Source organism: Engystomops pustulosus, chromosome 2, assembly GCF_040894005.1.
Source record: "Engystomops pustulosus chromosome 2, aEngPut4.maternal, whole genome shotgun sequence".
In the NCBI taxonomy this organism is placed as follows: Eukaryota; Metazoa; Chordata; class Amphibia; order Anura; family Leptodactylidae; genus Engystomops; species Engystomops pustulosus.
The window spans coordinates 136,730,958-136,756,676 of record NC_092412.1 but is presented as its reverse complement, the minus strand read 5'-3'; the positions used below and the strand labels follow the sequence as shown (position 1 = coordinate 136,756,676).

Genomic DNA, 25,719 nt, shown 5'->3' with positions numbered 1-25,719 from the left:
GCCACCACTGTGATGGTGTCAGATCCATTAACCAGATTACTACCAGATAAGCATGGAATCTGGAGTAGGGGGGTGGATTTAATGAGTTACATTTTTTTTTTTGTTATGTAAATTCTTAAAGGAAACCTGTCACCCTTAAAATGTAGTATGATCTGCACGTAGCAGCAGGGAGGGCAAGCTGAGTAGATTGATATAAAGGTTTGCAGGAAAAGAGTCAGTTATTCTGATTCTTATCCCAGAAAACTACATTAATGGGAATATGGAATCAGGTTTTGATGCTTAAACCTAATATTGGGTTTTAGCTTCTTAAAAACTGACCCCGTGCTGTTTTTTTAAAAATCCATTGCACATAAAAATAAAGTTTTAAAATGCACCAGAGAAAGCACCGGAATCATATAGCATCTTGCTCAGGCCTCGAAGTCATAGAATCCTTCTGAATCCTCCTTCTTGCCCCTTTTGACATGTAGTCATCCTGTCTCATGCTTCCACAGTCTTCTCTATGCTGTGGACATGCACAGTGAACAGTGGAGGCTTCCCTGTGGCTTCTATATGTGCAAATAGAAAATGAAGCCACAAGGAACACTACAATGCTCATTGCAAATGTCTGCAGTATAGATAATACAGTGGAAGTGCGCAATTGCGTCAAAAAGTTATTGGGAAGCTAAAGGAACTTGGTGTCAAGGTAAAGGTTCCCTTTTCTCTGCTAAGCATCTGTTGCACTATAACATACTTCCTGCAGACTAGACTGTTTTCTTATGGTGACCAGTTCCCTATAAAATCAAAGACAACAAGGTAGTTAAGTGTACCTTATAAAAGTGTAGCTTAAAATGACAAGGGATCTAATACTATTACCGGTGCTCAGAAGGACGATTAGATGATTGACTCATCCATACATCTTACAAGTGAAGCCCCGGCCTATACCCATTTGAAAGCTGTTGCTCGAACATTTGCCAAGAGCTATCTCTCCTAACTATCTCTCCAAGAGCTATCTCTCCTAACACACACCTGATCAACTCAGCTGAAAGTGCATGTGTAATTAATAGAAAGAGTCCCTGCCAGACTTCCCTGGCAAGGAGTGAAGGTTCCAGACATTCCTGGAATATTGTGTAAGCCTTGTCATCTAGTCACTTGTTGAAGAAAGTTGCTTTGACAAGCAGGTTGGACCTTAGGTGACATTACTGGTTTTAATAATTTGGCAGATGGCTTCCCGTTATGTCCAATATAAGACTTCATTTTCTACACTGTTTGTTATCTGGTATTAAGCGTCTACCCTCACTAAGACAACATAGGGAACTTATTATCCTCTCTGCACTGGTTGAAACAAAAGCTGCAAATTTTTGTTCAGCTGTTATGTAAAGTTTTATGTCACTCACGCCAGTTTTACTGAAAATTTTCATGGCTTCATGAGAATAGCCGTAGCCTCCTATGGGCCGAGAAGTTTACTATAATTTATTGCAAAAAGATCTTACTTTATAGTTCGATTAGATTTTAGTTCCTGGAAAAGGGGGGTTTTTAATAAAGCTGATATGTCTTAATAAATTGGGGTCATCGCATTCCAGCAAATCTCTTACACGCCAAAATGGTAAATCCTTCCTTTTTTCTAGCTGACTTTTACGTTAGTTATTAGTGGAATGGCCATTTAAGCTTAGATGGTGGTTACTTACAGTATTCTGTTATCAAAGAAAGACAAAGGTAAAGAGCAGACATATACATACATATTTTTCACTAATAGCTCATACAGGAAATGGTAAGAATGTTAGCCTGTGTTTGTCCAGTGAAATAACCACCGTAATCCTCCCAAGTGTTAATGTGTAACATTCACATGGGGCAAGGAGCATGTTAGTGTGAAGGCTCCAGACATTCCTAGAATAATATGTAAGTCTTGTCATCTAGTCACTTGCTGATGAAAGTCACTGTGTAAATTTTCAGGATTGCAGTTGATGGATTGTTTTATAAGGCATTAAGAAAACTTAGATGTTTGTTTACCTAGCTAACACTAAAGCTACAGCACTGAGGACGTCTCTGACTTCTCACACGAAACATATATATTCTACATAGGTGAATTTCTATAGAGCTAGCTGCTTTTATAAGCCGCCCACGCACGTCAAAATAAAAAATGTCTTAAATACCTTCTTACTGTGATCAATTTCCTGGCAGAGATACAATCAGTAAATATCAGTACCTGCTGAAACACATCTCACTAGGATTTCCCAATGCTGCTTACTGGTGGCACTGGGGCTTTAGATAAATATGCAATGTTAAAAATTCAGTTTGTAAGCTTATATGCAACTCATCTGAGGTGAGTCCAAAGATATTAATGGGCTCCTGCATGTTAAATTTTACTTGCACTGCCCTGACTCCTTGTTCCTGATTGACAGGTTTCACTGCTAGGACATGCTGCTGTATGCAACTAGTACTAAGGGAGTATTCAACAACAGACAGATATAGCTCTGTTAACTTATTAACAATAGGGTTAAAGAGAGAATACTTTACATCATTGAGCCTTTGGACAATACCATTACCCAATAACATTTGCAAAATCTACATCATATATATATCTGATTACGGGAAATAATGTGATCATATGACCAGATATATACATGGGGGTAAACTTTGCAAATGTTACTGGGTAAAGGACCTTAGATGACATTACCCTTGTCACATGAAATGAAGTTCTGAATGGTTAGGAGGCATATGGCATGGGAAGGAGTAGATGGGATCGACACCCCCCCTCTGATACTAGGTGATATCACATAAAGTTGATTTTATGGTAATGTGAGGGAAACCACTTTTAGCTAAAAGAAGGGTGGCGTTTAGTTAATAGGGCGATATGGTAACCTGTCATAAGCTGTATTTATGAAATATGTGTTCCCTTAAAATGGGGTGTAAGTCATTTTCATAGTAAACCTGGCAGCCCACAATTACAATACATCATTTGTTGTTGGGGACTTACAGGGGTTGGCCACTATACAATGTTTTTCGTAATGCATGTGTACATGTATGAAATGAAGCCTTTTGTCTTCTACCTCACCAGCCAGACATTCCTGTGGACGCAGAGGGAGGGTCATTAGATTGTTCATGTACAGTTAGAGATCACATGACCTTCCATCTGCAGCCATTTTATGGACAGAAATGTCTAGCTGAAGAAGAAAAAAACAGGAGGCTTCACTTAACATATCAGAAAAGTGGTGCCGAACAGAACATTTAATAGATGTATATTGGTAAATTACCTAATATCCTGCCCCCCTATGCTTACACACATTACGAAAATATGAGGTGAAGTGGCCAAACCCTATAAGTTGAGTGTGCAACAATAACCCATGTAGGGCCAGGTGCAATATCTAGACAAACATACTGAACTCAGTGATGGAGTATATTTATAGTAACTACAGACTACACTGAATAGGTGGTGCTCTTCTATGTGCACTTGCTGAATCATGAGGATTCAATGTGCATTTGTTCTATATAGCCTTTGGACCTTTAATACACGGTAGAATACATTTTCCCTTCAAAATAAATAGCTAAGAAGACATTCTTGGAACAATAAAATGAAAAAAAGAAACATTTCTGGTATGAAAGCCACATTGTTGACCGTTCAATGAAATATTTTGTATAATTCTGGCAAAATACAAATAAAGTGTATTGTACTATTGTCTTTACACAAAATCTATGATACAGTCCAGTCATTTCTCGAGAAATAAACCTGTTTGTTTTCTCTTTGGGAAGTTCCTTGAACCGCTGCTTTGATCAACCAGCTGCATAATGTGAATGGTATGCCATAGAATAAAACCCTTTGAAACTCCTTCTTAATTTTCATTTCATTATTGCAGGTTTCATGTGTTTCCTGATCTATTCCTAGTTTAGAATCTTTTTGTAGAAGCAAATAATATGCCAAGATGTTGGCTTCACCTGTTCAACTCAAACATATCTCATGAAATGAGTTTGGGACCCTATCCTATAACAGCAGTGAAACTAGAAAACAAATGTGTGCTTTCAGTTTTTGGAAGTGAGTGGAGAAAATAGCGCATACCTTCTCCAGTAAAATGCTCTCAAAATAGTTGCAGATGGAGAAAATGGATTGAAAAATGTTTTCTTTTTTCTTACAATAAAATGTTATTTTATTGAAGAAGAAAATTCAAGATGGTAGGTTCCGGTGGGCACCAAATAAGATTATGAGAATAATGCAAAACAATGGCAACCATGGAGAGAGGTGTTCAAGATTTTTCTTCACATAAGTGGCTAAAGAGCCCTCACAACAACTCAGCACACAACAAAATAAGAAACAATTATAAAGAAAGAAAATGGACGAATAAAAGGGAAGGGAGTCTAGGGGGAGGTGGGGACAATCCCACGCAGGGTTACCGGTATGGTTATTGGACCTAAAGGGAAAGCAGAAAGGCTGTGCTGCTGGAAGAGCAAGCAGAATCCCACAATGAAGACCCCATTACCAAAAAGTAGCCAAAAATGATCCATATTTATTTTACTACATATAATCCATGTAATATACTACTTCAATTTCAATCATAATTTCTTCAAGGTCATCTAGCACTTACGTATGTAAGTTTTGCTTCTACGATATAAGCACATTCCAATGCTTCTGACACATTGAGCAATGGTTGCCTTGGTCTTCCCAGCTTCTTATCTCTGTATTTTCAAGTTTTGCATCACCATGGGATACATTGATGTGATTCCTTCATTTTCCTGTCCAGCTGTGTTCAGGTCAGCATAGTACATTAATATTCCCACTGTCAGCTGTCTCTCAGTGCACACAGTTATAATAACTTCCATACACTAAAAGCTGACATGGTTTTCACTAACAAATCAGACCCAAATATATTTTCAGTTTTCCTCTTGCTTCTGTATTTTAGTTACATTTCCCAGATTCCTCCAAGCTTTTAACACATATTGAAATGCACTTTAGACTTCATTCAGACATAGAATGTCACTGGGTGCCATAACTTTACTTATTGCATACCTGTTTATGAGCACTGACCTGAGTTGCCTGTACATGCCACTTTCTAGTAAAGGTCTTCCATTGCCCTGCAGCTGGTCATTGCCTAGTCATTCCTTACATTCTGAAAACTCACCTGTGGCGTCCCGCATGTTTTAATGCATGTTGTCTCCTGGATTTAGTATGTTTGTTCTTCTCAGAGTAACTGTATGTAATATTTAATTTTAATGAGAGAGGGGCTTTGACAGAAAAAATGTTTTAATGCTTGGGCACAACAGCTCGCTGCTAAGAAAATGCCAGCGGCTTTACCGCAGGGATTTAGAAGAGCAGCATTTTGGATTTAACCCCTTAACGACCAGGCATTTGTACCTTTCTTTGTGTTTCCATTTTCACTTTCCCTAGTTCATTAAAGCCATCATTTTTTTAATCTTTTTTCTTTACAGATCCATATGAAGGATTTTTTCCTGTGGCTTTGTTATTACAGTATCCAATGTGTTATTTGCAATCTTAGATGTTTAACATTACATGTTTAAAGCTCCCATGTAGGTCACTCAATATTCTGCGATAAGACTGAGTTTTTGCTAATATTCAGTGTCAGAGGTATTGTAGGATGACATAACTGGGAGCAGTTAATAACAGGGTTGTAATTAACAGCAAACACCTGCCCCGTATGGAGAGGTCTCTGTAAGCCCTCTCCATACATCTTTAATGATAACACGATGTAGTCAGTGCTGTACTTACAGCTCACACTGCCCTAGGCATAATTCTAAAAACGTCCCCATTAAGGGCCCTTTTAAATGTCACAATCATCATTATTTGCTCATTACTAAGTAATTAGAATCATATTTTTTCAGTGTTAACAAAGAAAATTAAGTATCAAACTATCTCTTAGAAGATATTCATCTCTTGTAATCTCATAACTCACACCCCAGTCATAAAGATTATTACCACATTATCAAGATGTTTAGATGTCTCTATGTATCTGTTGGGCGGCTGCGTAAGAACCTGCAAACATTCAGGGATGAATCTTTGTAGGCTTTAGGGGGTGTATTGTGTCTGTATATATCTCTTTACATGACACTAGTACAATAAATTTCATAACGTATACTTTATTTTTTTTAAAGGACAACCATGTAGCACACAAATGAGCAGTCACCCATTCATTGTATGACACTTTGCAACAGTCTCCACTTTTGTTTTTCTACAGCCCTGTGTTTATATCTCAAACATCCATCCATTTCATAAATTTAAATGTAAATGTATATTATTCAACTTCAGATTTTGTTAGATAAAATAAGTACATTAATTATAGTTTTATGACTTCAAATTGGATAATATGCCCCACATTTAATAAGCAATCTACGTCAGAATTCTGGCATAGATTGCACAGAAATACATGTTCAAACTGGTTGAATATGTGTTTATGATATGTTTCTGACAATATTGTGTTGTGGCTTCATTATGCCGTGCACGTAAAGGGGGGCTCTACATAATTGTGCCGCATGCCGCTTAAACTGAGTGCACTTTGGAGGCTCACTGGGTGAGCGCCGGTCTTCATGAATAGGGTGTACTCTGCACATGCAGTTTGCCTTGCTATTAATAAATGTGTGACTATGTCTCTTGCATTTGTTTATGTCATATAAGAATATAAACCTGCAGTGATACATAAAAAGTAATGATTTCGTACATTAAAGTTGACCATCTTGTCATTCATCTCCTCATAGGAGAATCAACAGCATTGTCCAAGGATGAAGTTTATTCCGCTGGCTTCAACTTTTTTGTTTTTGGTGGCGATCAATGATGTCACTGCTCAGAGATCTCGTACGAAACGGGAACTAGCCCCAGGACTTCACAGCCTTGGCTTGAGAGATGCAGGTGGTTCATATTGCCAACAAAGAGCATCTTGTTGCCCAGGCAGAGATGATGCCTGCACTGTGCCATATTTGGATACTATCTGCTACTGTGATCTGTTCTGCAATAGAACTGTGTCAGACTGCTGTCCTGACTTCTGGGGTTACTGCTTAGGTATAAATCCCCCAACAAACCTCCAGAAAGGTAAGTGGCACAAATAAGAACACAGTAAATTGACTTATATTGTAGTATGTAAGATAACAAGTACTTGACAGCACACTTCTGTGATAAACATATTCAATTCGTCAGATAAATAGCATGTACATTTATCAAAATTGTGTAATTACCCCCTTTAAATCCATACCATACTATTCACAACTTAGTATAAACTGACATCCCTCACACAGTCATGGGATGATGTAGAACACAGTCCCTGTATTGCATGGGAAAACAGCAGTGGATTATTTATTAGTGGTTGTTTATTATTGAGCTGGTGATAAGGAAAGGGCATTGAGAGTTTTTTCTCAATGAGATACATGAATCTCTATGTACATGTTCAAGAGAGGCCTGGATGCCTTTCTGGAGAGAAAAAATATCACGGGTTATGGGGATAAAACATTTATTTAATTCTTAAAGGTTGGACTTGATGGATTTGCGTCTTTTTCCAGCCTTATATTCTATGATACTATGATACATGTAAACATATGGGGGCAGATTTATCAAGCTGTCTGAAAGTCAGAATATTTCTAGTTGCCCATGGCAACCAATCACAGCTCAGCTTTAAAATATTTATGAGCACTAGTAAAATGAAAGCTGAGCTGGAATTGGTTGCCATGGGCAACTAGAAATATTTTGACTTTCAGGCAGCTTGATAAATCCGCCCCATGGTGTCAAATTATTTAGAGGCTGTTTAAAAAGAGATTCAATTTACACAAAAAATGTGTAAATTGTCAACAGTTTAAAGTAATTATTTGGCTCTATAAGCATTTTTAAACTAATAATCTATTTTCAGGATCTACCATCATTGTTGGTTGGTGGGGATTTAACTACTGGACCCAGCACTCATTAGAGCATTTACAGTGAATGCAGCTAAAAGCAGTCATCAGAGGGGCTTAACCACCCTCATTTTAGGGCCCCAGCTAATTTTCTGTATGCCAAAAATGGGGTACAGGGCCATGATGGGATGCTGGTGAGGATAACCACCCTTTCCCTTAAGTATGAGGGTGGACAATATCACTTGCAATTAAAGTGTTAACTGAAAACTGGAGGCATTCATCAAAAGCATAAAATGTAACATTTGATTTATTCTATTAAAACGATATACAAAAGGCAGGATTTTTCAGTGTAAATAGTGACCTTTAGGAGACACAAATTGGATACAGCAGTTTTTGTCAGTGAAAATACCCATTAGTGTGTTAAGGCAACAGTTATGAATATTCTTTTGTTTATAGTACTTCAAGCAAAAAGGTTAAATGCTATCATGTGTTACCACAGTGCAATGTTACTAGTTAACAGTTAAATAGCCCAGCCAAAAATAACTATGGTATGCTACACTCCTCCTCAATAGTCTTAATTTTAATAGAAATAAATCACATAAAATGATACATATTTTAATTCATACCTCTAAATGAATCTGAAATCTTAAACAACGCAAATTATTATGTAAATGCTTATACAGAAATTAAATAAAGGATCTAAATTGAACAACTAAGATGTAATCCCAGAAACAAATTAAAAACATGAACTGGATGTAAATGGAACTGGATGGCTGCATGGCCAATGTATGCTCATCTGGCTAGAAATTGAGACGTCACCTCAAGTTACACTGAAAGAATTGAATAAAATGATTTAGTGGAATAACAGTGTTTCCATTTAAACTAAAAAGTGTTAATTATAACAAAAAATGATACAGATAAAGAATGTTATGAATGTAATTGTAGAAAACTTTGGTAAAATCATTCAGTATTCCAAATTCATAAGCTGGGCACGTGCATGCATGCAAACTGTGAAACTGACCAATGTCACCTTTGACAGAGCTAAGATTGACAATTATAATGGAGATACAGTGGTTCCCTGTCTACACTTGCATTCCTCTTTAATTGTTATTTGTTGAGTGTGAACACGTTAAATGCTGATGTTTTTAGCCTTGTTTTTAGCCTTCTAATTTTCTAACCTTCTATCTCTGATGTTTATTAAACTGTCCCTTGATACTGATAGCTGCATTAGGCTGCATCCAAGGCAAAAATGTACAATGTAAAGTAAAAGCCATGCTTGTTAAGGCCATGTTCAGACAGTTCTGTATTTATATAAGCGCTTCTTATTTAGTGTACTGCCAATCTATCTTCCTAATAACATCACTCATCAGTTTAAATAATTTACTACAATTGCATCCGAACTGGAGCCACACCACCCATGCCTTGTAGCTTTCTTTGTTTTACTTTTTCAAGTCTTTCAGTCTCCCTGTTCTTCAACAACTTTCAATCATGTTGGCCTCCTGAGGACAGCAACACAGTAAAAAGAAAGATGGGAAATTTGCATCATTTTATCTTCAATTCAGTGTCCCTCTGTACACAGAGAATCATGAAGCCAGCAGGAGGTCCTCCAAAGATAATTCGGTCCTGTCTACTCATTCTCCTTCTTCCGACAGTCCCAAGTAGCAAACTAAGTATCAGTTTAATATATGGCTTGTGGCTTCAGTGATGTGAATGTGTCCATAGGCCAAAATGGGTTCAGTGAAAAACCACTGATGTACAAAAAAAACACCAATGTGAAACCACCCTACTTCCATTTTGTTACACATGCAATTTTCAGTAGAGATGCAGCATAAATTCTTCCCAATGAATAAGAACTGGTTTAAAACGTTTTCATTTATTAAATAAAGGAGATGTTTTGTAGAAAGTTTCATGCCTTTTATGAAAAACGGGGGCTTTACTGGGATAAGTAGTATTGTTAATATTGTCTTTTTGACACTGTTAATATATTTGCCTTATTGTATGTAAAATTTTAATTGAAAAATGTATATATTCTGCATGATCTCAAAGAAATTAACCATCTTGGCAATTAGCTATGTGATAGAAGTTCATGAATTAATCTTTTGACTAAGTTTTGCACAAGTATCATATCATTGACTCTACAACTATATCACCCACCTCAGAGTTGTGTTTTTCCACAGTTAATGGCAGATGGAATGCAATGGTGTGTCTACTGTAGTGTGAAAAAAAGTTCTGTGTGTTTTTCTAAAAATTCCACAGTTTTATGTAGTAACATGAAGTGCAATGAAGAAGTTATTAGGTTTTTACTGCCATGCTATATGCTCAAGGCAAGAATTAACTGTGCAATTCACATCATAAATGAACAAGCTGAACTGTGTGTGGTAAATGATGGTTTCACAGAACAAATCTGGTGGTAGTTCATATCTTCAATTGGAGTTTCACATTTTGCACTCCCAATATTTATTAGCAGGAATATAATGCTGCTGCCGACATAGTTTTCTCTGCTATGAGTAATGGAAGTATGGCGGAATCTTCCCTGTACATGTATCCTTAGGAAGGTTGGCTGAAGACCCTCCATTCACCCTATTTATCTTCCATTATGCTGTTCTATAATAAAAGAGCATAACAGAAACCACAGATGCAGGTGTGAACTGGAACTAATTTATAAATTGTTCAGGTTCAAAGTTGGAGAAATATCAGTTATTGGCTACATTTTCTTGCAATACGCCATAATAAGTAATAGTATTCCCCTTTAAATGGAAATAATTTCCATTTCAGCTGTTTGCGGCTGACATGATTAAAGCCCTGTCTCTGCCACGCTGCGGTAGTCAGAGTTACAGAAATAGCCTAACATGACAGTTCTAAAGTACAGACGGTCCCCTACTTAAGGACACCCGACTCACAGACGACCCCTAGGTACAGACGGACCACCTTTGCCCACTGTGACCTCTGGAAAAGCTCTCTTGGTGCTTTACTTTAGTCCCAGACTACAATGATCAGCTGTAAGGTGTCTGTTATATAGCGTTATTGATAATCCTTGGTCCCATTACAGCAAAATGTTAAGAAAATTCAATTGTCACTGGAAAAAAAAATTGTCTGGAGCTAAATTTATAAAATATAGTATATAGTTCTGATTTACATACAAATTCAACTTAAGTACAAACCCAAGGAACCTATCTTGTACGTAGCCCGGGAACTGCCTGTATTTTCGTAAATACCATAGCAGTGAATTGGAGTTATGAAAATAGCATAGCTCATTGCCAGATTTTATTCACCTTTATGGGAGTTCAGTAAGCAGTGTAATAGACTCATATCACTAGTTGTATAGGTAACTTGTTATATCAGTCCAATCCTGTGAAATAAAAGTGATGCAGTACCAAAACAGGAATTTTGCTATGTATGTATCTGGAAGGAGAAGCAACAAGTTGGTGGACAATAGTCCAACAACTAAATTCTACTATTATGTCAACATATGTATGTAGAAATACAGTAATGGCACAGCACACAGTATGATATTACATTGGAGTTATAAAAATAAGTATTCTAAAATCCACTAATGTAATAAAATCATGATTATTGAAGAAAGTTTATAGTCCATAGTTAATAAAGCATGTGCATGTTTGATATACTTATTTTCTGTACAATAAAGTATTGCATCATCTGTATCATTCAAGGTGAATGATAGACAGTTTTAAAAAGAGTAATGTAGTCATAAAAGAAAACACGCTTGATTGATTGTGGCTAGTCAAAAACATAAAAAAGTTAATAAAAACCCTGTGGTCCTTAACAAGAAAACGAACTTGGTCCAAAGGCATAAACGTCAAATACAATAGTACATAAATGTGTCACTAAACTCTTAAATGATAGGCATCAGTTTCCAAAACGGATATTTTCTTTAAGTAAAAGTGTAATGTCAGCCTCATAACAGGATACTTGACGAAAAGCCTATACAAATTCAGGAAAGCTTAATTATGACCCTGCCCAAACTCTATATGTATTACTGTAAAAGCAGGATGTCTGGGCAGAAATGACCCAGTACTGAAAATATGTTAGAACTCCTTGAGAATCGTAAAGGGGAAAGAAATTATGTTAAAAGAAATCTACCATAAAATACATCATAAACCCGGTGCACTTACTCATACATTCAGCTATTGTGACTGCGGTAATCTTCTTATATTTTTTTTTTAGCCCATCAGTGCTCTGGCTTCACAGGATGTTAAACTGTGCAGGAGCACATGTCACTTGGGATGTGGGGGGAGGGGGGGGGGGGAGCAAGAGCTCCTGCACAGTGTAAGGCATGTGAAGCTGCAGGATGGAGTGGCTCTGATAACACCCCCAGAACATTTCTGGCTCTTAAGCATAATTTTAAAAGTTGAAAAGTTGATTTTAGAAAGAAGGAGGCCACAGATTACATATAAAAGAAGATTACCACAGTGCCTGGATCTATGAGTAAGTGTCTCTGGTTAATCATGCTTGATTTTGATGATAGATTTCCTTTTAGAAGACAAAACATATATTACAATAAGTGTTGTAAACTCTTGAAATAACACTAATTGTTTAAATTCGATGTTGGGAAAGCAGTTTTGGACTAATACAAGTCCTTGGTAATGCTTATAATGTATAAGTCTGAAACATGTTACCTGCCCACTTTTTTGTCTTTTGTCTGTGTTTTGGCTAATACATTATAAGTGCTGATGCTGTCCAAAAAAACCTAAGGCCGGCCAGGTGTTAGTGTCTCCAGACAACAGGGAATGCTTTTGGACACCCACTCTGCCAACTAATGATTGAAGCAGGTCGCCAGTGATTGGCTGCATGGGATATTTGGAAGCGATGGTAAGAGTGTGGTGGTGATTTGGAAGAGGTAAGTAATAACATGCAGGAGCAATGCATCCTTTGTTAGTTACAAAATTATTCTAGGTCAGGGCATTGCCTTGTGATGTATCCTGTACTCTTGCTTTTTTGATAAAAGTTGTTAATGCTTTAACATGTTAACAGCATTTTGACTAAATTTGTCTAATTGGCTATGAATGGGATTTTGTTTAAAACAGTGTGAATCATAAGTCTCATGTTATCCTATGAGTTGTGTTATTCTTACCATGCTCTGATTCTCAATCACTAGTTCAGAAACTAGTTATATTAACAGCGCCTTTTTTCTTTCAGTATGTACCAAACATGGCAACAACTATCCAAATGGTGCGACTTATCAAGACAACTGCAATCGATGGTAAGCAACTCTATTGGGAATGGATACATAGCTGTTATAAACTCAGATACCTATTTATAGTAAACCTGTTATTTCACTCAGATCAAAGAAAGTCTACAGCTTGGGACTAATGCCTATGTACTGCTTATCGCATTCAGAACTTTTTATTCTCATAACTGTTTTTTACCACTCTCGCAGTGCCCTAATCTTGCTGCATTTCTTCTTGCTGTCTTCTCTTTATTACACAAATCTGCAGTTCAATAGGTTTGGCCTCAGTGTAGGGGCTGCAACTGCCTGTCCCCCGTCGCCTCCTTATGCACTGGACAATAAAAAGCAGAGTATTACCCATAATACTAAATGACATGTCCTGGAGTCTTATTAAGACTGCCATGGGATCCTAGCCAAAATGCCGGCACCCACTCCCTCTCCCAGTGCCATTTAAAGGGTTAGTACTAGTGATAGCACCAATCGTGGGTGTTTGCTGCAATATGGCCATGAACCCTCTCCATATTCCCTTAAAGTCCTTGTGACATACTATTATGTCACTCATTAATTTGAATAATAAGTTCATTTATTTAATTGTTGCAGAGACCTTATCTTAATTTCCTGTAGACATAGCAGAGTATGTGAGCTTGTTTTTGTAGTTTTATATGACCCCATTATGGAATACACATAGTTTAAATTCACAGTTTTTAAAGGGTAAAATAAAAAAGGAGTTTTCTTTCTCATGCAGGTTTAACCGAGTCATAATTTCATCATTATGATATCATTTTTACAAAATCAAATACATAGAGGCCACTGTCAGTACCAGGTGGTGCCGCAGAAGCATACATATTGTGCAAATCAGCCCCTTTTTGGTCCATTTACTTGGTGCACATACATATTTTTTTGGGTTGAAAACTGCTGTAAAAATATAAATATACACTTTTAGGATATGTTCACACATGAATTTCCACAAACCTCATTCGGTTGAATGGGAGTGATCCAGAAATTTTGTCATGCCTCAATTCTCCTTTGTTGTTAAAGACCACGGTTATTTTACAATCAGCCAGAAAATGTGTGGGGAAATGCAATTTTTTTCATATTGTATAGGATTCACTTACATAGCATGAGTATTGAGACCTTCAAGGTTTTACATATACCCCTGTTTTGATAAGAGGGACATCTTTAACCCACTTCATCGAAAACATGCAGGAAATGGAATAGAAAAGAAAGTTAAAATCAAAGATACAATTTGTCCTATACTTAAGTCCCTTACTTAAGAAAACCTGACTTACAGAGTACCCCTAGTTACAAACGGACCTCTGGATGTTGGTAATTTACCGTACATTAATCCCAGGCTACAATAAACAGTTATCAACGGCGTTTGCAATGAAGCTTTATTGTTAATCCTGGTTCTTATGACAATCCAACATTTTCAAAATCCAATTGTCACAGAGACCAAAAAAAAGTTTGGCTGAGGTTACAACTATAAAATTTAAATTCCGACTTACATACAAATTCAACTTAAGAACAAACCTACAGAACCTATCTTGTAAATAAACCCAAGGACTGCCTGTATAAATAAAACAATAAAGTCATTCATCTGTATCTCATACTATGGCGCTTTCCACTGCTTATTTTAGAAATGATTTGTATGGGACATTTGCCTCTCTCCCAGATCATTTTCTCCAGAGACAGAAATGTAATTTGATTAGGAATTCTGGCATGCTGACAGCGGGAAAAGCTACAATAATCGTCTTTCTAAGTTGACTGGAAACTGAAAGGAGACAAAGTTTGTCAGAGCTACATGTCTCTTCATCCATTGCTATATGGCATATCTGCAAGGGGAGTTGTAGCCATGATAAATTCAGTCCGCAAACCATTACAGAAACATGGGACATAAAAATGTAATAACTGCCCCATTGTTGTGGTTGTTCTAATCCTGACTAAAAATTAAACATGCTGACCATATCATCTTGTTGGTCGCTAGCTGTAACCCTCCTCTCCCAAGTGTGATTGAAGTGTTGTGATGGTTGCCATGGGCCCTGAGTTTGTCACATAAAAAGGTCTAGTAAAGGTCTCTTAGGCTCTTAGAATACACTACAGTACAGAAATATGACTCATATGAAATATGAGTGTACTACATCAAGTCCCATAGTGTAACAAAAAAATCTTTGTACAATATGCATTACGGTTTAAAAATGAAAAAAAAAAATACAGATTTTTTTGAATACTTCATGCACTACTACTACACTTCAAAATTACAACATCAAAAATAACAGATTTTACTTCATTCATCTCTTTAATGTTAACAGCCAATGGTTAGATTTCATTCCTCCCTAGAAAGGTAAAAAAATACTGTGTGTAATCTTATTAAATAAAAACTGTACATGTGTTATATTAATGGATGAACATTTTTGTGTCTTTGGGTTTTCTATCAGTATGAAATGTCATGATTGGAGCTTTCCTTTTAACCAAATTCAATAGGGAAATCACAGCACAAAGCTCGTTCACAAAGAATGATCCTGACATCCTCTCTACACAGCACCATCCAAAGTGAGCTCATTACCAGCACTTCCCACAGGGAAAGCGGGATTGCTGTGTGCAGCAGATTCTCGCCATGCAGTAGCTCAAAACTTAACTGGTACTAGAATGAAAACCTTGACTTATTTTGAAACTTTAGTAAAGTTTAGTCAACCTATGATCTATACACAGTGAAAAAGGGCAGATCTGCACTACTCCTTACAACTACTTTGCAGTTTACAGTTTATTTGCCTACTGTGGTCCACAGAGTCAGTATTCCCTACACATAAAGCATATACAAATGACAGTTTATAATAATAATTATTACTATTATAATAATGTAATCTGCTGTCACTGTAAATAAGACTTGAAATTATGTTTTTGCCACTTTTTTTAAACAGACATATCAAATATGAGTTGCAATAACAACCAGACTGAGATAATAGATTCTTGTACAAGTAATTTAATTCACTGGGCAGATCACTGGGAAAATCAGTGGGGCTTAAACGATGAGATTCCCAGGATCATGCTTCTGCTAAACTTAGACTTGTGTATGTAGCCTTAATAGGAAGTTGAAGTCTTAAAACGCATAGCGAAGAACAACTCATAATCCTTATACCCTGGAGTTTGTCTGCTGCACAGCCAACTGTCTGCATGCAAACGCTACACACAAAGTACACTGGAGATCAAAATTAGAGAACAACACGCAATTTTTAAAATATCAACGTTATTGTGTAGTGTATAGGAATATATTCAAACATAAGTAAAATAGCAGAATTTAAAGTTCATTTCATAAATTGTATATCTTCTAAAGCACAGAATAAAAATGTAAATTATGTAATTGTAAAACAACACTGATCAAAATTAAAGAACACTCTTAGATACCTGCAAGTTATTGGTGTTAATCTGGCACCTGGTGCTAATTAACTTAAAAATCTGACAAACCCTATTTAACTTGCAGCCTAACTTTCAAATTTGCACTGACTTCGCAAAAATGATGTGCCATTCCAAAGTCAATGAAACCCTCCAGGTGCAGGTTGTCCAGGTCAAGGCCAAAGAGGTGATCCTATCAGCCATAGCAACAGAAGTTGGTCTTCTGTGATTTCCATAATATTAGATCTTTAAAACAACACAAACTCAATCAAGTCCCCCAAGAAGGCTGTTCAACCTCAAAAGACAAATGCCAGAGAGGACAGGAGAATGTGGAGAATCTCCATGAGTAATAGTTTCAACACTGTGGCTGGAATTGTTCACTAGATCAGCACTGAACAGGGTAGGGACTTTTTAATTTTTTGGTTTAAAGAGATGTTTATGGGCACGTTATCTGCGGGACAAATTGTACCTTTTAGTGGTGCAGTGAAACTCCCAAAAAAACACATTTGTGCCGTTTTCTTGTGGGATCTGGTTTTATGGCTTTCATTTTGCGCTCCAAATGACACTTTCTCTTTATTCTTTGGGCTGGTGCGATCACAGGTATATCTATATAGGTTTTACTGACCAATGAGTTGGCTGTATCGTAAACTGAAGTGTGATTTGAGAGGTGCTACCACCTGACCAGGAGGATAAAAACCCTGGGCAGTGGGAGCACAGGCCTCTTGGACCTCATGCTCCTTTACAGGAGCCTGCTCTTTACCACCAGATATCTTGGAGAGCACATGCTTTACCATCAGGACTCTCAGTGAAGCGAGAGACAATGTTCAGTACACCTTCAGTACTGACACAGAACCCAATCCCAGGACCAGAGTCAGGAGATTCCAAATTCTCCCAACCTGCATCTACTACTAGGCTGGTGCACTATTCCTGAGGACCCTCTCCACGACCACTCCAGTACCAGATCTGCTGTTGACCGTTTAGACTATTGCCTGCCACCTGTTCAATAAAGAACCGTGAGTTAATTTGCACAACGTTGATTCCGTCTGATCCCTGGATATGGCTCTCTACCACCACGGGCTCCCCACCTATTACCCTGGAACCTATCTTACAGACACTCAGGGGTTGTCCCAGGGAGAACCAGTACATCAGCCTCTCCCTCCATATTTCTTGCACACACCACCTGCTGGAGACCTGCCAGGCTGTAGGACAGCCCTCCGGTATTCTGAGCCTCCAGGCCCCAAGAAAAGGCTAGGCCCCGTTGGGGGATGTTGCATATTTAACACAAGGAAAAAATTAGATTGATAAATTACCAAAGTAGCAGACGGAAAGAAGACAAAATGTAGCCAAAACAAACAGAGATGTGATAAATGACCACCAAAGTGTGTAAAGAAGTCAGTAAAAGGAGATGAAAGAAGTGTCATAGTTTGGGGAATGTTTTCTGCAGCAGGAGTTGGACCTCTCATACAGTTACATTGCAGAGCGAATGTAAGTGTGTATCAATACCTACTGCACTTGGATCGTATCTTGTGTTCTTAACTCAGTCAGCACCCAATTTTCAGACAGCACAAACGGTAAAGACGCTCCTTGAAACAGAAAATATTGGAACAACGAAATGGCCAGCCCAGAGTCCTGATCTAAACCTAATAGTAAACCTCTGGGAATTCCTTAATGACAAATATGACCAAGAAACCCACATCAGTCACAGAAATGTGAAAAAGACTGGAAGAAGAGTGGACTATAATAACACCAGAGCAGTGTGAGAGACTAGCGACCGCAGATTTACTGAAGTCATTCAAAGCAAAAGCCTGTGCACTTCCTCCTGATTGGTGACTGGTGTAACCTTTAGAAAATTTACTTATAATCTTTCTCTATGCTACAGTCATTGCAGGTCTCTAATTATGATAATCACTTTTTAAAAAAAATTTATATTGATAGACTTTGGTGATTTTTGTAAAACATATTAACATCACACTTTTATCTGCACAAACATCCAAAGTTCATAGTGTTATTCTATATGTGTATTGCTTAGGTAGTAAGTAAATAAATGCAGAATGAATGTTGTCATATTCCACAGGTATATATGCAAAAAAGTGAAACATCATAGAGGAAGGACCATGCAGTATCCTGTCTCATGTACCAACCACACTGCTGGACTAGCCACACTATAATGAGTTTGGTGCTGATGGTCAGCAGGGGTTCAATAAGATGCATGCAATTCTGTCCCTGGGAGTGTAGTCTGTCCATTAACTGGTTCATGACCGCCGGCCATGTATTCACGGCGGTGGTCCGGTCCCGCTGCATGGAGAGGGCTCACGGGCTGAGCCCTCTCCATAGCCGGTAAGTCTTTGCTGCATATTGCAGCAAAGACTTACCGGTAACACCCAGGATCGGTGGCAGCACCGATCGCAGGTGTTATTACAGCGATCGCTGCCGGCAGCTGTGCCTCAAAAAGATGGCCGCCATCTTGCCTAGGATCGTTGCTCCCCGTGACGTCATCGGGGAGCGGAGATCCATCTCCATGGTAGCCTCGGGTCTTCCGAAGACCCGAGGCTATTTCGTTTTAACCCCTTCATTACAATGTGCTGATAGCACATGGTAATGAATGTGGAGGAAAATCCCCATATACTGCCATACTGTAGTAGGCAGTATATGATAGGATCGATCAGCCAACCTAGGGTTAAAGTACCATAGGGTATCTGAAAAATAGTAAAAATAAAAATAAAAAAAAGTTTAAAAAAAAATTATAATAAAAAAACCTAAAAATCCAAATTGCCCCCCTTTTTCTAGAACTGACATAAATATAAATAAACAGTAAAAATCATAAACACATTAGGTATCGACGCGTCCGAAAATGCCCAATCTATCAAAATAAATTAACGGTTTTTCAATGCGTTTAACCCCGTAACGGAAAATAGCGCCCAAAGTCGAAAATGGCCCTTTTTTTGCCATTTTGAAAAATGAAAAAAAAAAAGTTTGAAAATATTATCAAATGTCGCAAAAAATGACACCACCCACAGCTCCGTACAACAAAGTGTAAACAAGTTATTAGCGCCAGAAGATGGCAAAATAAAAAAAAAAAAATTATACAGGAGGTTTTAATTTTTGTAAATGTATGAAAACATTACAAAACCTATACAAATTTGGTATCCCCGTGACTAAAGAGAGAATAAAGAAGACATATCATTTGGGGCGCACAGTGAAAGCCGTAATATCCAAGCCCACAAGAAAACGGCGCAAATGCGTTTTTTCACCATTTTCACTGCATTTAGAATTTTTTTCCCGCTTCCCAGTACATGGCATGGAATATTCAATACCATCACTATAAAGTGCAATTTGTTACATAGAAAACAAGCTGTCACACAGCTCTTTACGTGTAAAAATAAAAAAAGTTATAGATTTTTGAAGGTGGGGAGTGAAAAACAGAAATGAAAAACCAGGAAAGGGCCCAATTAAACATGACAACATGTGGTTCATGATACACAGACCATCCACAACAGTATGAATCTGCTATAATATAATAGACACCTTTACACTCCCTATGCCCATAGCAATGTGAAGACTACAAAAAGGGTGCAGTGCCATGAAATTTATTACCCTCATAACAAAAACAACAGCCAAACTTCACTAGCCTACCAATAGTATGTCACTATTACTTATAGGGCTGAAAGAACATGAATCCTCAGAGCTATGTCCTATGTCTAATTCAAATACTTTTCAGAACAGTGGAGGTTGTTAAAACAAGTTTCCAAGTACTTTTGGCCGCCAATGTTTACCCACAGTTTGATATATATGTATTTCTCTAACGTTTGCACTGCTTCTGCTTTATCCTATCCTATACTTTCTCCTATGAAGTCCCTATAACATGAGTCTTTGCTCTCCATCAAGCATTCTGAAAGGGCTACCGATTGCAACATGCCAGCTTGATATGAATGTTCCATAAGTTTACAATTTACTATACAGATTGCTAATTAATCCTTTATCTTCTCAGCACATGCACCTCTGATGGTAACTGGCACTGTGAGCAGAACTCCTGTCTAGTAAACCCAAGAATCATTGATGCTGTCAATCGGGGATCCTATGGGTAAGACAAGTACTAATTGTATTTAATACCTAACAGTATTGTAAATATGCTGATTGGGTATTTTTATTCTATCAATTCAGTCATTTTAATATCATAACATGAATCAATTTAAAATATTGGGATAAATAAATTAATAACTTCTCCTAAGTAGAGGATCATAATATCAGATAGGTGGGGTTAACACTCAGCACCCGCACAACTTTTCTCTGCAGCTAATAAACAAAAAATGTAACAGGAAGAGTCAGTCCTGCTTACCGCACATCAGTTCCCATCAACAGTGGATTATAATGTAGGCCATATGGGCTGCCGTCCGGGGAACCTGGTTCCTGGGGGACCTATGTCCACCCAAACTGCCTACAACATTGATAACAAAATGTCAGAAGCAGCCTGTTGGCTGCATAAACAGTTGAGCGAAGTGGCCGTGGAGCCTACACGGAGCCTACATACTTACAATATTGTCTTTGTCCATGTACTATTTGCTTATTCAACAAATACTGACCTGTGCATTGGAGTTGTAAATCCCCAACATGTAGTACCTGCAGATTCACTAAGGATTTTCCTGTAGGTTTTGCAGTGGATATACATAAGATTTCATATTTCTAATTGAAAGAGAAGGAATCTGCTGCAGACACAAAGCAGAAAATCGACATGCAGATATTGAAGCTACTTAAAATTCTAGCAGAGTTTTGCACACAAATCTAAGCAGAGAATCTGCTACATTTATGTGTACAGAGGGACTCAATGTAGTGCCATTATGTACTACCTTAGTGACCATATGATATTCTCTCAATACTCTTCTGGAACATACTAATGCTCTCTATCATACTTCAGATTGGCCCGGATTTATACTGGCTTAAGCAGGGGGACACATCTGGCACTGCAGGATCTGAGTCCCTGGCAGTGTAGTGTGTTACTGACAGTAGCTTTTGGTCCCATCTTCCTGCAGGTCATTCACTAAGTCCCCCTGTGTGGTTCTGGGATATTTGCTCACCGTTCTTGTGGTAATTATGACCCCACGGGGTGAGATCTTGTGTGGAGCCCCTGATCAAGGGAGATTATCAGTGGTCTTGTATGTCTTACATTTTTCAATTATTGCTCCCACAGTTGATTTCTTCACACCAGGCTGCTTGCCTATTGCAGATTTAGTCTTCCCAGCCTGGTCTACAATTTTGGTTCTGGTGTTCTTTGTCAGCTCTTTGGTCTTCACCATAGTGGAGGTTGGAGTGTGACTGTTTGAGATTGTGGACAGGTCTTTTATACTGATAATACGTTTAAACAGGAGCCATTACTACAGGTAATGGGTGGAGGACAGAGGAGCCTCTTAAAGAAAGAGTTACAGGTCTGTGAGAGCCAGAAATCTTGCTTGTTTGTAGGTGACCAAATACTTATTTTCCACCATAAATTGTAAATAAATTCTTTAAAAATCACAATGTGATTTTCTGATAATTGTTTTCACATTTTCTCTCTCATAACTGAGGTCTACCTATGATGTCAATAACAGGCCTCTCTCATCTTTTTAAGTGGGAGATCTTGAACAGTTGGTGGCTGACTAAATACTTTTTATCCCAACTGTATGTAGATATAAACAATAAATGCAAAATGGTAAATAAACTTTAGGTTCATTTAAAGGAATAAATAGCCTAAAATCTTCAGTTTTTTTCCCTAGATGGAAAGCTGGTAATTACAGCCAGTTTTGGGGTATGACACTAGATGAAGGAATTCAGTATCGACTTGGAACAGTAAAACCGCCTTCTTCTGTTATGAATATGAATGAGCTGCATGTAAGTATATTATTTAAAATGATAACCTTTCACAGCTATCATACAGCCATATACCTCCTATTTACACATGCCCAGCGCAGAAAGGATGTTTATAAACATCAAGACAGTGGCCAAATTCAAATGGCTATATCTCCTAAACCCTGGCACCTAGAAACACAATCTAGGTGTTAAATTAAACAGAAAAATATCCCCTTTAATGATGGATTATGGATATGATGAATTGTGATTGGATGCTTAAGAGAACCAGAGATATCCACCCTCAAAGTTGTACTAAAAATTGATTCTTATGTATAGCTTTCTATCCCCAATTGTAAATTTAAGAGTGGGAATCTCTGGTTCTTTTAAGCATCCATGCACAGGCCATATATCATATATCATTTTCTAGGTGCAAGTGTTCAGGAGATATAGGTGTCTGAAGTGCCCCCCTCCAGCTGAAGGTAGAATATAGAAGAAGCTGCAGGAGATTTTCACTTTGTAGAAGTACATCCACCCTCTGCATCTGTAGCTGAACCTGGGAAAGGGGGATGTAATAGTGCTGTACATATTTATAACATATGTTATTAAGTTACTACTTTTTAAAAAATCTTTAATTGGAAAAGTGACAAAATACCTCATTTTTTCACATTCGTAGTCAATTATTGGCAAATTTTATGAAGAAAAAAAATACCTAATTTATAAAACTACCCTACAAATTTAAGTCTCACATGTCATAAAAAAAAACAAATTAAAAATTGTTATGATATGTAAAGCTTTTCCAGAGATATCATCACTTAAAGAAGCAAATAGCAGAATGTCAAAAATTGACCTGGACATTCAGTCACCAATGGGGTTAAGGACTTTAATATACTAAGTGTAAAGTCAGCAAATAAACAGAAAAGTTAGTAAAAGAGAGAATTTATTTGTTCCTAGAGCCGGCGTTAGGGGGCGGCAAACTGGGCATTCGCCCAGGGCCCCCTGTCCTAAATTTGGACTTTGTGGGCAGAGGATATATTGCTCCTTTAATACTCCTTGATTGCCTGGGTGAAGATGATTATTGTCTATCTCCTGTCTATATATCAATAATCAATCTGTCTAGTTATCGATCTCCTATAATTTGTTGATATCTATATATCTGTCTATCTAACCATTTATCTATCATTTTGTCTATTTATCTATATACCTTCTATATAACTTCTGTGTATTATCTATCTATCCATCTATCAATCAATCTTCTATCTCTCTTCTACTGTCTCTATCTCTCATATCTAGGAAAATGAAATTGCAGGCAGCACTCCAAGATTCAAATTTGAACAGAAGGTGAAGTTTATTGTGGATGTGGCAACATTTCGGTGTGTAACCACTTTTTTCGAACGTTGGAACAGGTGGTTACACACCAAAATGTTGCCACATCCACAATTGTTTTTCCACTGTGCGAACTTTCCACTTGGACTTTCCATTGTATCTCTTATAACTATCTATCTTTAATCATCTATCTAGCTATTTATATATAATCTACTTCATATACATGCATCTATAAATTTATCAACTATCTATAAATCTATATCATCTTTCATATGTATCTTTTATCATCAGTCTACATATCATCTGTCTATCTCCTATAACATTTTCCTACAGTCCCTTATTACATATAGTTACTATACTATACTGGGTAACTACAAAGTGTTATTATTGTACAGGGCTAATGGAGCCCTTTTACTGAATATGACTCTTCATGAAATAGTTTTATTTTGGCCAGGGCCCCACTTTGTCTAAAACCAGCCCTGTTTGTTCCATAGCTATGCTCCTGGCTAGTTCTATAGTTCTCATCATTGTACCATGGCAGTAATAACTGCAGTCAGACTACTATCTCGTCACTAAGAGAAACAATGTTGACATGCTACTGGAATGTGCCAGTTCTCCTTCCTAGAGTTATAGTTCTTCCTGAGATTTGGCTCAGTATGTGATTTTTGGCAGATCCCTAGAGGAGAAGCTTTTTCAAGGAGCTTCCACTCAGGAAATCCGGAGCCCACTCTACTCTGAACAAGTGGGAATGAAAAGAAACATTGCCTATTACTGTGGAGTGAACACCCCTCATTTACCATTCCTGTAGAGGAAAGAAGAGGGAGATTCTGCCCTGGGACAAGAGACTGGAAAATTCCTTGCTAGCGACAAATGAGGTCACACAGGACCCATAGGACCAGACCCTGTAACAGTCTGCCTATTTAGGAAATCCTTGTGTGTTTCCAAGTATATACGTCAGTGCTGAAATTTTATTAAAGATTGGGGCAGTTATATTTAGAGATATTAGGGTTCCATCAACTTAGCTGTTCTCATGATATAATACATTTTTCCCCTATTATTTTAGGGTATCTTAGGTTTTTCTTTATTTCCAGCATTGCTTTATAATGGAACACATTTATCAAAACTATGTGTTGAGACATTTATACATATGTACTATTTTATTGTCTTAATATCATATTAGATGTTCATCTATCTTGCCAAAGGACATGTGTTTGGATAGTTTCTAATGCAAATGTGTGTCTTAATGTGATATGACATGCTAAACATATATTGAAACCATTCTATTGATATTTTAACATTTTCCTCAGGTTGAATTACACAGGTATGGGGAGCAAACAATTTAACATTCCCTATTTTATGTTTACCTATAAACAAAACTTTCAGACGCTGGGGGGGGGGGTGAGAGGGTGTCATTTCAGACACCCCTATCTTGGGCTCCATAGTATCTAGAAACATGTAGAAAATTCTTAGATTGAATGATCTCATCCAGTATTGTAGGTTTATTAAATAATTGTATCATTCATGTAACGTTCCACATTATGATTTCACACTGAATTCTGTACAGTGGAAAATCTAGAACCAGCAAGATAAGCCAAAAGAAGATTTAGAACAGCTCCCAGCATATAATTTATTATTTCTTTCTGCATTCTCTATTAATCAGGTGAACATGAACAATGATGCTCTGCCTACCTACTTCAATGCTGCTGACAAGTGGCCTGGAATGATCCATGAACCACTTGATCAAGGCAACTGTGCCGGCTCCTGGGCTTTCTCCACAGCAGGTAAGATACTCAAACACCACAGCTCAGCCAGGACATTGCTATTAGTTTTTTTTACATGTAGACATAACCTAACTTTGTTTGTAGTGTGTAGTAATAATCTTGGGGTACTGTTTGAATATTATTTATTAAAACTAGTAGAATAAAAAGTAATGGAAAGTGTGACCCCTCCAGACAGACATGTGAACTGCATAACATTAAAAAATCTCAAAACAATGTAACATTGTTACAATGGTTCTTTTTCTTGGTAAGTAAGACTATTACTTACCCTGGTAGAACCTCGATTTTTTCAGAAACGATCAATATTCTAGAAAGTATATTAATACACTGTTCAAAAAAATAAAGGGAACACTCAAATAAAACATCAAAAAATATTTGCATTGAATATGCTGACAACAAAATCACCAAAAAATTATCAATGGA

The 25,719-nt window shown here is 37.4% G+C and overlaps 1 protein-coding gene across 1 annotated transcript in view; it reads left to right on the top strand.

Moving 5' to 3' along the window:
• Positions 1 to 25,719, top strand: part of TINAGL1 (tubulointerstitial nephritis antigen like 1) — a 39,538-nt gene that overhangs the window by 2,495 nt on the left and 11,324 nt on the right. Inside the window, exons 2-6 of the mRNA XM_072136628.1 lie at positions 6,676 to 7,006; positions 12,955 to 13,018; positions 20,364 to 20,456; positions 22,123 to 22,237; positions 25,179 to 25,299. Of these exons, the coding sequence (XP_071992729.1) occupies positions 6,700 to 7,006; positions 12,955 to 13,018; positions 20,364 to 20,456; positions 22,123 to 22,237; positions 25,179 to 25,299 (700 nt within the window). The 5' untranslated portion in view covers positions 6,676 to 6,699. The remainder of the gene's footprint in view (positions 1 to 6,675; positions 7,007 to 12,954; positions 13,019 to 20,363; positions 20,457 to 22,122; positions 22,238 to 25,178; positions 25,300 to 25,719) is intronic.